At 40.9% G+C, this 12,892-nt stretch overlaps 1 protein-coding gene across 2 annotated transcripts in view; it reads left to right on the plus strand.

Annotated features, from left to right (window-relative positions):
- LOC122563665 (ADAMTS-like protein 1) overlaps nt 1–12,892 on the plus strand; it is a 561,186-nt gene that overhangs the window by 294,884 nt on the left and 253,410 nt on the right. For both annotated transcript variants that reach the window (XM_043717704.1, XM_043717714.1), the window contains one exon: nt 3,835–3,962. In XM_043717704.1, coding sequence (XP_043573639.1) covers nt 3,835–3,962 — 128 coding nt within the window. The remainder of the gene's footprint in view (nt 1–3,834; nt 3,963–12,892) is intronic.

The following is a 12,892-nucleotide window of genomic DNA, read 5'->3' on the forward strand; positions in this document are numbered from 1 at the left end:
TGAAATAAAAGACCAGTGAATGACTTCAGCATTTGAGAAATGTTCTTGTTCATTAATTCTGAAATAGTTTAAATACAAATCGAACAACACAATTTTGAAGAAAGCTGAGTCCCAAACAGAAGTAACATCTTCAGTATTGACCAGAGCCCCGCATTGACCCATCCCCTGTGCCTCACCCACAGCCCTACAGTGACCACATCACACCCCCTTTTCCCAGCTGTACCCGGAGCCCCACACAACCTTACTACAAAGAACATACAAGTGAAAAAAAGGGTTCATTTCTCAACAAAGTTGAGGAGCCTTTCTGCAATGCTAGAAATGCTGGCACGTTACACGGGACAGGGTACCACTGCTGTTTGTAATTAAATTATGGATTGTTCTTGGACAATATTTTGAGGTTTTTTGGAGGAAAGAGTGATGGAATAGGCTTTTTCTTGCTTTGAAGTATTTTGAATTTCATGAACAATAATCAAGAAAACTGAAGTGTCTGTATAGTCACAAAGGTATTCATTGAACAATGTGTCCAAATTTTGGAAACATTTCACTGCAGATTGATCCACACATTTTTCTTTGACAAAGGGTGAGTATCATTTTCACCGCTGATGATTCTGTCTCTGCTGAAAATAATTCCTGATTTGGCCAGAAGTGAATTGAAGGACTGAATGTGGATTACACAGTTGGGCAACCTCTGGAAAGCTATGTTTACCTGTACTGCCATGACCTGAAGGTATTTGCAGTAAATGTAGGATTGCTTAGCTGAAACCTATCTGTGCATGTTAAACTGTGTCCCCACTCCCTGGTGCTTTCCACACTAATATGTGGAGGTAAGTCAAATGTGACACAGACAAGCAAAGTTTTCATCTTGTAATCTTTAAAGTCAAGGCTTAGGGGCTGTCTGAATGCCTCCAAGACTCTGAAGTACTCAAATTCTCTTAGTCCCCAGTACTCTGCCAGTGTCCCATGAACTCAAAGCTATTCCATCCAAACCAACCTTTGAAGCACATATTTAACTCCTTGACTTTTTTATTCATTCACAGGATGAGGGCATCACTGACAAGGCCAGTATTTATTGCTCATCCCTAGTTATCCCAAAAGCAGTTATGAGACAGCCACATTGCAGTGAGTCTGGAATCACATGTTGACCCCCAGACCAAGTAAGGATGGCAATTTCCTTCCTCAACTTGAATAGCTCCCTGAACCAAGGTTAAGCCAAAGTCAATTTGCTCATCCTCCCTGCAGTCTCCACTCCTATTCACACAGCTTGCAAGAATCTCAGTACCAGGGGCCAATTTTGACTGCTGAGTCCTCATACCCTGCTTTGCCTGCAGGCACACTCTCCTGTCTCAGATCACGGGCCAATTTTGAATTACCTAATTTGAAGAACATGACTGCTTTCGGCAGCAAAGTGACCAGTTAACCTCCCCTTCTCTGATGTAGCAGTGAACATGCCACAGACTCCAGGTCCTTATCTTGGATCTGAGGTTTCCGGAGCTTCACGTATTTCCTACAGAGGTGTTTGTCCTGTGTTACATTGGTGTTCAGCAGCTTATCCATGTTGTAGCAATGACACAGCAACTAGCCTGCCATCACTATCTTATTTGAAATAACTTTTAAATAAAGCACACAAGACTTCCTGCTCTTTACAGTTCATTGTATTAGAGTCATAGAGCTGTACAGTATGGAAACAGACCTTTTGGTCCAACTCATCCATGCTGACCACATATTACAAATTAATCTTGTCTCATTTGTCAGCATTTGGCCCATATACCTCTAAACCCTTCCTATTCATGTATCCATCCTGATGCCTTTTATTTGTTGCAATTGAACCAGCCTCCACCACTTCCTCTGGAAGCACATTCCATCCACGCACTGGCCTCTGTGTAAAAACGTTGCCCCTTAGTTGCCTTTTAAATCTTTCCCCTCTCAATTTAAACAGATGCCCTCTAGATTTAGACTCCCCTACCTTGGGGAAAAAAACCTTGATTATTCACCCTATTCATGGCCCTCATGATTTTATAAACTTCAGTAATGTCACCCCTCAGTCTCTGATGCTCCAGGGAAAAATATTCAGACTCTCCCTATAGCTCAAATACTTGAACCCTGGCAACATCCTTGTAAATCCTTTTTGAACCCTTACAAGTTTCACAACATCCTTCCTATAGCACGGATACAAGAATTGCAAACAGTATTCCAGAATTGGCCTCACCAATGTCCTGTATAGCAGCAACATGACCTCCCAAACCCTATACTCAATGCCTTGACCAATAAAGGCAAGTGTACCAAATGCCGCCTTCTCTATCCTGTCTACCTGCAAGTCCACTTTCAAGTGACTATGAACCTAAATTCCAAGGTCTCTTTGTTCCCCAGGACCTTGCCATTAAGGTAAGGTATAAGTCCAGTGTTGATTTACCTTTCCAAAATGCAGCATCTCACATTTATCTAAATTAACTCCATCTGCCACGTCTTGGCCTATATGATCAAGGACCCATTGTAAACCTTCTTCACTGTTCACTGCACCACTAAAGCAGTGGACCTGGCAAATTAGTCCTTTTTTTAATAGAAAAAAAATCACCAGTATCAATGTCATACTTAAACAGTTACTTTTAAGTAAAGAAAGAAGAAAAACTTTGGACCTGTAAGTGCAAAGTGAAGAGCTTGCTTTTACTTTTAAAAACTAAAAATATTCTCCAATCTTACTCACCAAGACATTTCTTTCCATGCACTCCTGTCATGCTGCTATTTGTGATGTCATTCCGCACTGGTCTCACTGCAGATCAATTTGTTGATCCACACCTTTAATCCTCTCCCACTCCCCTTTTTTCTCTGGAGCGTTTACTTCTTGCAGTAAACCCCAGTTGAAGCACTATATTCTCCCTATACACCAAATTCACACTTTGCCTACAATTGGAAATCTGATTCAATCAGTAATTCACTTGGCCTTCATCTCTTGACTGAGTTCCCTCATTGCTGTAGTCTCACACTAACCATATTCACACCCCATTTGAAATCTGGCTGAGGTACAAGGCCATAAAGAGAACTAAATCTGATGACCTCAAGTAATTTAAAAACTGTGCAAGAAGGTACACAGGTCAATGTTCATGTTAATTGTTGTTCTTATGGATGGCGCATTAATATGTAGGAGTATCCTGGAGATTCTAGAATAATATAATGGGCCCCACTAATGTGTAATCTACCATCTAACCTTGCAGGTTAGCACAATAGATAGAATCTGAGGCTTCAGTAACTTTATTGCGAAGTTGCAGAACAATTCCAATTCAAATATTAGTACAAACGAGAGGATTATCCCCATCACTTCTCTACCTGCTGCACTAGAGAGCGGATGGAGGACGAGACAGAATGAATGATAGAGAGTGGAATGTGAACAAATAGAAGGCATTTTGAAATGAGGAAATAATCCAGCAATGACTCACATTTCAACAGTTGTGAGTTGATGCTACTTTTTAAAGAAACATTTCTTTCTGAAACGTCAGGTAAATTTTTACTTCTGAAAGTTAAATTGCCCTCATCAAGGAATATAATTCCCAAGAAAATACTGACATGTAACATTGGAGCCTAATCTAATAAAAAAGATCAAAGTTTACACATTAAAAGGATTGAAGTTGAATATGAAAGGTTCACTTATCCTTAGATAAATAACCGCATATTATTCTTAATAATGTTTAATTTACCTTTGGGGCTAAAACCCCACCAACTAAACTACACTCAATCTTACTTAAAACAGAAGATGTCATGTCTGCTGATGCTGTAGAGTTTTAAATTAATTGCTTTGAATGTATAAGTGCATTTTCAGACAAAGATTAACTTGTGTTGCAGAGTTCACGGATAGCTCGGTCTGAGGAGGATGGAGACTCTCAGTGGGATGCCTGGGGTCCTTGGAGTGAGTGCTCAAGGACCTGTGCAGGGGGAGCATCATACTCTCTGCGACGATGCCTCAGCAACCGGTAAACATTTTCCTCTACTTCATCGTCTGTTCTCTTATCTCGTGACCGTGATGTCAGTGTTGCAAGTGAAAAACAGAGCAGGTGTAAAACTAGTTGCTCCGTCCCAACAGTATCCCATAGCCTCAACCACACGTAGTTTCACTACTGTGACTGTTTCAGTCAGGTCTGAGGCCTGTCATTGAGATTGTCAATTCTTCAATGAACAGGAAAGCATTTAAACCTCAATATTCACACTTTTGGATTCAAAGTGACCCCCCTGATAGCTTTTTAAATGCAAACTGTTTATATCCTAAGTCAAACTTGCGGGGAGCAAATGCCCACATATTGGGAATAAATGGCAATGTCAGAAAGAAGTTGAAACTTTATTGCTGGAACAGCACAGCAGGTCAGGCAGCATCCAGGGAACAGGAGATTCGACGTTTCGGGCACAGGCCCTGAAGAAGGGCCTGTGCCCGAAACGTCGAATCTCCTGTTCCCTGGATGCTGCCTGACCTGCTGTGCTGTTCCAGCAATAAAGTTTCAACTTTGATCTCCAGCATCTGCAGACCTCACTTTCTCCTCAATGTCAGAAAGAAGAATTGGAAGTGGATACTTGTACAATATGTTATTTACAGCATTGATCAAACAATAGTATAGTGCAGGAACAGGCTCTTCGGCCCATTAAGTCAGCTCCTTTATATGATGATTTTCTAAACTAAAAAACTTTTGCCTTTGTGCAGTTTCTATCCCTCCATTCCATGCCTACTCATACACCTGTCAAGATGCCTCTTAAACACTGCTATTGTTTCCACTTGTACCACCTCCTTTGGGGGTGTATTCCAGGCATTTGCCACCCTCTGTACAAAAAAACTTGCCTTTTACATCTCCTTTAAACTTACCCTCTTTTAACTTAAACCTATGCCCCCTAGTAATTGACATTTCTACCCGAGGATGAACATTAATGCTGTCCATACATTGCCTCTCGTAATTTTATATACTTCTACCAGGTCTGTCCTCATCCTTCAACATTCAAGTGCAAACAAACCAAATTTGTCCAATGTCTCCTCATAGCTAATACCCTCCAAACCAGGCAACATCCTGATACTGTTTCTGTACCCTCTCCAAAGTCTCCATATCCTTCTTGTAGTGTGGCAACCAGAACTGTACACAATATTCCAAATGTGGCCAAACTGAAGTTGACTAAAGTAACACATTATTTAGGCAGAAAGACAGGAGGCTTTCCTTGCATTGAGAGATGTTGGGAACTTTATTGTGCTGACATAGGGCAAATATATTTGAAATGCAGTATTCTGACATAAGCAAGTAAACTGTTGGGTATTGAATGTGCTATAATGAGTGACTTCTGTTTGTGTCTTTGCATTATTGGATGTGTTTGAAGTCTGTATTGACTGTCCATTTCTGATCATTGATACATGCAATTCCTTGCAGGTAGGGTTTGTAGAGTAGAGTAGCTTTTATTTGTCATTTCTACCAGATACAACTGATACAGTAAAAACAAGACAGCATTCCTCCAAGACCGAGGGTGCTACATGGACAGCACAAACTAAACAATCATATGTGGCATTAAGTGCATAAGAAGTGCAAAACATGCAAGTTACATTGTAATAGAAGAATGATAAATAATAGACATTTTTCTATCAGTAATTCAAAGTCGTGGAAAGAATTTCAGATGGAAAATAGTCTGATCATAGTGTTAAGGAGCCTGATGGCTTGGGGGAAGAAACTGTTGCACAGCCTGGCTGTGAGAAACCGATTGCTCCGGTATCTGCTCCGGTATCTTTTCCGGTATCTCGGCAGGAGGGAGAAGAGCTTGAGTGAGAGGTGTGTGGTGTCTTGCACTATGCTCTTCACCTTTTGGATGCAGCATGTGGTGGAACTGTCTGTCATGGTAGAAGAGAGACCCCAATGATCTTTTCAGTTGTCCTCACTAGCCGTTGTAGGGTCTTACGATCCAAGATGGTGTGTTTCCTGAACCAGACAGTGATGTAACAGCTCAGGGTACTCTCAATGAACCCTCTGTAGAATGTGGTGAGGATGAGGTGGCGTGGTGGGGGGTGGGAGTGAGGATGGCTTTCCTCAGCCTGCACAGTAAGAAGAGAATAAATTAAATTATTTCCACAAAGGAGGCAGAATTAAGGATTACAAACAAAAAGAACAGTGAATACTGGAAATCTGAAATAAAACAAAATTTGCTGGAAAAATCTCAGCAGGTCTGGCAGCATCTATGGAGAGAAATCAGAGTTAACATTACTGGTCCAGTGACCCTTCTTCAAAACTGATGGTAGCCAGGAAAAGGATGGTTTTATGCAGACAATGAGGTGGAGGTGGGGCAAGAGTAAATGATAGGTGAAGATAGAGCTCAAAGACAGAGAGAAAAAGCTGTTGGATAGCCAAAGGAGTGGTTAAAGATCAGTTTAAGGGAATGAGTAGCTGTTAATGGGGATAATTAGTGGCTGAGAATGGGTGGGGGGGAGCGTATGGCAGCAGATCGTGGAAAGACAAGGCTTGGGTGTGTTTTAATGGGGGGAAATATGGGGAAAGGTGCTCAAGATTGTTTATGTTTTTAAAGGTTGTGAGGATTCTGTTAAAATTAATAGCCTAAACTGCAATTTCTTTCATGTTATAAAGTTACTCAGATAACTTCAAAATGTGCATTGTGTATTTATTAATAAGGATCATATACAATTACGTATCTTATTGTTGGTGAAAATTGCTTCCAAATGTATAGCTATTAAGACGTATCAGCTTCCACTGGACTCCAGCTTGCCCTGTGCATAATGCCAGCAGTCCCCTCCCCAGAGTCAATGGTAAATCCCTCCTTCCAGTTAACTATGTGATTTTTGCTGTTGGCAATTAATAATAATTAAAATCCCTGTTTCTGGACTGGCAGTTTAAGTGAGCCAGACAATTTGCAACTTCGCAGCAGTGGTGATTTTACCAACAATATGGTCAATTAGTAGCTCCCATTTATTGTTAATCACAGCCAACTTTATGACAACCTCTTCTGTCCTATCCTCTGCACCAAACACCATCTGATACTCGTTTCATCACACATGCTGACACCCTTTCCCTGCACCTCTCCCCTCCCCACCCTGTCTCATATTGTTCCCTAATTTTGTGTTTGAAATTTTGTTGTGGGATGTATATTTTGTTGTCTAATCGGCTTTATTTGTTTGTGCTTGTCTGCATCTTGTCTGTGTATGTCATAATTTATGTCGACGAGCAGGTTTGTATGTTGAGAGAGGAATCCAACATCTGATATCTGTCTTCATTTATGCTACTAGTTTAATTTGTTCTTGTGTCAGCATGGTTAATGTTGTGATGATATATTAGTTGTAAAAAAAAATTGATTCCTTTATCTGAAGTACAATTTACTTCAGTAGAATCTCTGTAATTACTGAGATGAATTCCTTTCAGTACAATTATTTGTTTTTGTCTGCTTTTTAAATGTCTGTGTCTGCTGGTGTCTCCAATGCTGGATTTTTAACTTTTGATAAGAAAATAACACAAAAATAGAGATAGAATTGGAAGAGGAAATTCTCCCCGTGTCTGCGTGGGTTTCCTCTGGGTGCTCTGGTTTCGTGCCACAATCCAAAGATGTGCAGGTTAGGTGAATTGGCCATGCTAAATTGCCTGTAGAGTTCAGGGATGTGTAGGCTAGGTGCATTAGTCAGGGGTAAATGTAGAGTAATAGGGTAGGGGAATGGCTCCGGGTGGGTTACTCTTTGGAGGGTTGGTGTGGACTTGCTGGGCCGAAGGGCCTGTTTCCACGCTGTAGGGACTTTATGAAATTCAAAAGGTGAAGTAAACCGTGAGAGGATGGATTTAGAGATGGGCTAGAAGAAAAAGCTATATTAGTGACTTTTGAGAAGATTAGTAGCTCAGGTTGATGATAAGTCAGTACATTAGCTTGCTGAGCTTGAAGGTTTGTTTTCAGACATTTCATCACCATGCTAGGTAACTTCATTAGTGAGAATCTGTGGTGAAGTACTGGTGGTATGTCCCGCCTTTCTATTTATAGGTCTTGGTTTCTTAAGATGGGTGATGTCATTTCCTTTTTCAAGGGATGTTAGGTAGGATCTAAATTGATGTGTTTATTGGTGGAGTTCTGGTTAGAATGCCATGCCTCTAAGAATTCTCATGCATGTTTTGTTTCACCTGTCCTCGGATGTGTGTGTTTTCCCAAAGTGCTGTCCTTCCTATCTACCTTCCCTTGAGAAAAAGAACTGGAAATGACATCACCCACCTTAAGAAACCAAGACCTATAAATGGAGAGGTGGGACCTAGCCCCAGCACTTCACTGGAGGCACGCACTGATGATGTTACCTAGTAAAGTGACGGAACATCTGAAATCAAACCTTCAAGCTCAGTGAGCTAACTTACAGAAAAAGCTATATTGAAGGTGAAAGGCAAAGGGAGAGGGACAATTCAACTTAAAAAAAGATAAAATAAAGATATCAACGTGAAAGGGGACAAATAAAATAAATAGAATAAATAGAAAAATGTTAGCACATAGTTATTATAAAAGAAATGGAAATGTTCAAAAAAAGAGAAGGAACCAGGACTATGCAAAAGGAAATGGAAAGATTAAAAGTGCATTTTATATCAATGATTTGGATGGAGGGATGAAGTATATTATATCTGAGTTTACGAATGACCTAATGTATAATGGAAATGTGAGTTATGAGAAGGGTGAAAAGAGGCTTCAAAATGATTTGGACAGGCTTAGCAGTTGGGCAAAAACATGGCAGATTGAATGTAATGTGGAAAAATATAGAATAATCCACTAGGTAGGAGAAACAGAAATGCTGAGGATTTCTGAAATATTGATGTGTAAAGAGGCCTGGGTTTTTCTTGTTCATGAGCAAGCAAATACAAAGGCAAATGGTAAGTTGGCCTTTATTGCACAACGGAATGAGAAAAGGTATATGAGAGCCTCAATAAATGCACATTTGAAGTAGAGCTTTGGTTCCCTTCCTAGGAAACCATATATGTGCCATAGAGGGAATGTGACAAATATCCACCAGACTGATTCCTCACTTGGCAGGATTATGCTATGTCCAATGGTCCTCTGTTGTTCTAGGGTTTAGAAGAATGAGAGCTGGTCTGATTGAAACATGCAGAATTTGTACTGGGCTTGACAGGTTTGGAGCATGTTCAACTTTAAAGATGATCGAAGTGCAAGTTATTGTTTATCCTTCCAAGTTTGAATGACACTAATTATTAAATTTAATATTTCTGTTTGGAGAGAGTTCTTCCACTCTACTTAAATTGCTGATGTGAGTTGGGTCTATGAGACATTTTCTGATGTGTGTATGTCTGTGGTACTTGCACAAGAAATTTAAACATCTGACTGCTGATCTTGCCTTGCCTGAAATACTCTTTGATTCCAATGACCACAGGACCAGACATTCAGAATCATGCAGAATTAGCTTATACTTACATTGGTTTTTGTACAGATTTATGAAGAGTTTTTCATAATAACAGTTGTAAAGCTTGCTCAGGGGTTTAAGTATAATAAATCAACAGAAGGATCATATCAGTATTCATCGCCATCTGTCTGACCACCCCCACCTACCATCCTCACCAGGACCATAGAAAGGACTCCACTTGCCACCATGGACAATGCTTGAAAGAAATTAGCTGAAGAATGTTGGAGGCACTGTTCAAAATATTCCAGAAGACGATGGATTCTGGGAAGTTTCCAATGGATTATAAAACTAACTGTTAATGTGACATCACCTTGTTTAAGATGGGAAGAAGAGAGAAAGCAGGGCAGTAAGTCTGTTATTGGAAAAGTGTGAGCATCCATTATTAAGTACAAAATTGGACATTTAGAAAAGCTAATATAATCAAGCACAATCAACATATTTTTGTGAAAGCAAAATCGTGTTTGACATGTTTTCTCGAGCTCTTTGAGAATATAACTGAAGTTGATGAAGGGGAGCTGATGAATGTAGTGTATTTGGATTTCCAGAAGGCATTTAATAAGGTTCAAACTTTGACAGTACCAAATTAGATGGGAGGGCATATTGTGATGAGAGATAAGGAAACTTTAATGGAATATAAATAGGTTGACTGGGTGGGCAAAATATGGTAGATGGAGTTTCAGGTTGGAAAGTGTGAGGTCATGCATTTTGGTAGGAAGAGTCAAAAGGCAAACACATAGTTAAATAATGAGACACTCCAAAAAAAGTGCTATGTAGAGCAATCTAGGTGTTCTTGTGTGTGAAACACAAAAAGTTAGCATGCAGGTATATCATGTCATTAAGAAGGCAGATGGAGTTTTGGCCTTTATTGCTAGGAGTTTAGCGTTTGAAAATAGGGAAGTCCTGTTTGGACTTTACAGGATGCTTGGCGAGGCAATACTTATAGCGCTGTAATGAAGTAAAGAACTGCAGATGCTGAAGAATCTAAAACCACAACAGAAATTGCTGGCGAAACCCAACAGGACTGGCAGCATCTGTAGGAAGAAAGCAGAATTAATGTTTCAGGTCCATATCAGATGAGGATACACTGGACCCGAAATGTTAATGTTACTGCTGTTACTATGTCTGCCTGAGGTCTGGAATCCCAGGCTGCAGATCAGTGCTGGTGGTAGGGAGAGTGTAAGTAATGGGATCTGCAGCCATATTAGGGGATTTGCTGTCAGCGGGGACTCCCTTCCAGCTGCTGCATCCCTTGATCAGGCACCATGCCTAATAACGTGTCAACACCCATTCCCTGCCCCCAAAACCTATAAGCAACCTCAATAAGATTTACCTCTCCAGCACGCTGCATGACGATTCCCTTGCCTACTAGTGGTGCCAGATAAAAGCCGAGTGATTGTTTGGAATGACATCAATAGCCTTCCATTAGTCAGCAGGGAAGGTAGTGGGATCTAACTGGCAATTCTCCTGCCCAATTATCCACCCCGCCACCAAATTCTCCATGGGAGAGGACTTTAAATTTCAGACAACATGTCAGGACCATTACCTATGTGAGATCATGTTCAGTCTGTGCTTTTCTAATTGATATTAAAGTTCAAAGTAAAACTTTGACCAACTTCTTGTCCATTATTGGACACAATGATTAGATACAATCGCTGACTTCCTGTGACAAAATCAGCCAGTACCAGAAAGATCAGCCAGAATATTAACAAGAGATTCTCGAATTCTTACCAGTGTTTGCAGATTATGGCAGTAATTCTGATCATTTATGATTTGACCCAGCATTTTCAGTAGCTTCATAAACAAGTTCTGTTTTATTCCCATTAGGTCTGGGATTTGAACCAACATTTTGGATTTTTGATACAAATTATAAATCACTGACCTCGGCAATAATTCAGAAAAATTTGGTACAAGTTTGTCCACATGATTTCAAGTGGACCCAAGGATGATCAGAATGGAAATCAGAATTATTGTGCTGATGCAGCAGAGGGAGCTTCTCTGAGAATGTGAATCATGTTGAATTCTGATTGTGATACAGGAAGTGAAATATTTCCTGTAAATCAGGAATGACTGTTGACAGTGGATAGGTGGCTACAAATTAACAGCCCTTATTTTGAGCACAACCATACAAAGACAGCATGGAGCTGACTACTTAATGTAACTCTCTTGTGCTTTTACCTCTTGCACACCTCCTGATCATGATCAGTTGCATTGGCCTCAGCAACAGCCTGTGAAAGTAAACAGTGAGTTTATATGGCTAGATCTCAGAAACTGGTGGCTGTTTCCAAGTGTTAGGAGAGAAACTGGCCATTGCAGGTCTCATATTCTAAGTGAGCTTCAGTGTACACAAACTGAGGTTTAGTAACTATATAGAAACCCGCTTAGAAGTGTAACAAATTGGAGCACAGGAAATTAGATTAGATTAGATTAGATTAGATTAGATTAGATAACAGTGTGGAAACAGACCCTTCGGCCCAACAAGTCCACACCGACCCACCGAAGCGAAACCCACCCATACCCCTACATTTACCCCTTACCTAACACTACAGGCAATTTAGCATGGCCAATTCACCTGACCCTGCACATCTTTGGATGGTGGGAGGAAACCGGAGCACCCGGAGGAAACCCACGCAGACACGGGGAGAACGTGCAAACTCCACACAGTCAGTCGCCTGAGGCGGGAATTGAACCCGGGTCTCTGGCGCTGTGAGGCAGCAGTGCTAACCACTGTGCCACCGTGCCGCCCACTTATGGGGAAGTAAAACTTCAGATTTTAAATGAATCTTCAAATTATGTTAATTAGGCATCTCGTCCTACTCAATGCCCTGATACTGTGAAGAAACATCAATTAATCCATCCTTGATAGTTCAATTGATATCACACTGCTCCACAGACTTCTGCAGATGGATTTGGAGTATGTCCCAGTGATGAAATGAGGTTTGACATAAGGAATGTTCAGTTACAGTCCTGTGGCTCAGTATGTCCCAATGCCCATTGCCATGGTCATCTTTGGTAAAAGTTGCCCTGGATTTGGCAAGAGTAAAAACAAACTGTCTCTGAAGGGTCTCCTCCAACACAACAATGTTTATCTTTGAGATGAGCTTCAAGGTGTTGGTCCTCAGAAAAAAAAAAGCGGTAGGCTTAAGTATACCTCTGGGCATTTTTGTTTGGAGGCAAACATATTTATTGGTGAAGTTGACAGACAGCGTGGCTACCTTGTTCCAGGAGTGATGAGGGGAACTCCGAATTACATCAAGTGGCAGTTCTGCTACATTTGAGGTGTGACCGTCCAGCAAAACCTGATATAGAACATAGAAGAATACAGCGCAGTACAGGCCCTTTGGCCCTCGATGTTGTGCTGATCCAAGCCCACCTAACCTACACTAGCCCACTATCCTCCATATGCCTATCCAATGCCCGCTTAAATGCCCATAAAGAGGGAGAGTCCACCACTGCTACTGGCAGGGCATTCCATGATCTCACGACTCGCTGAGTAAAGAA

Source organism: Chiloscyllium plagiosum, chromosome 2 (genome assembly GCF_004010195.1).
Source record: "Chiloscyllium plagiosum isolate BGI_BamShark_2017 chromosome 2, ASM401019v2, whole genome shotgun sequence".
Taxonomy (NCBI): Eukaryota; Metazoa; Chordata; class Chondrichthyes; order Orectolobiformes; family Hemiscylliidae; genus Chiloscyllium; species Chiloscyllium plagiosum.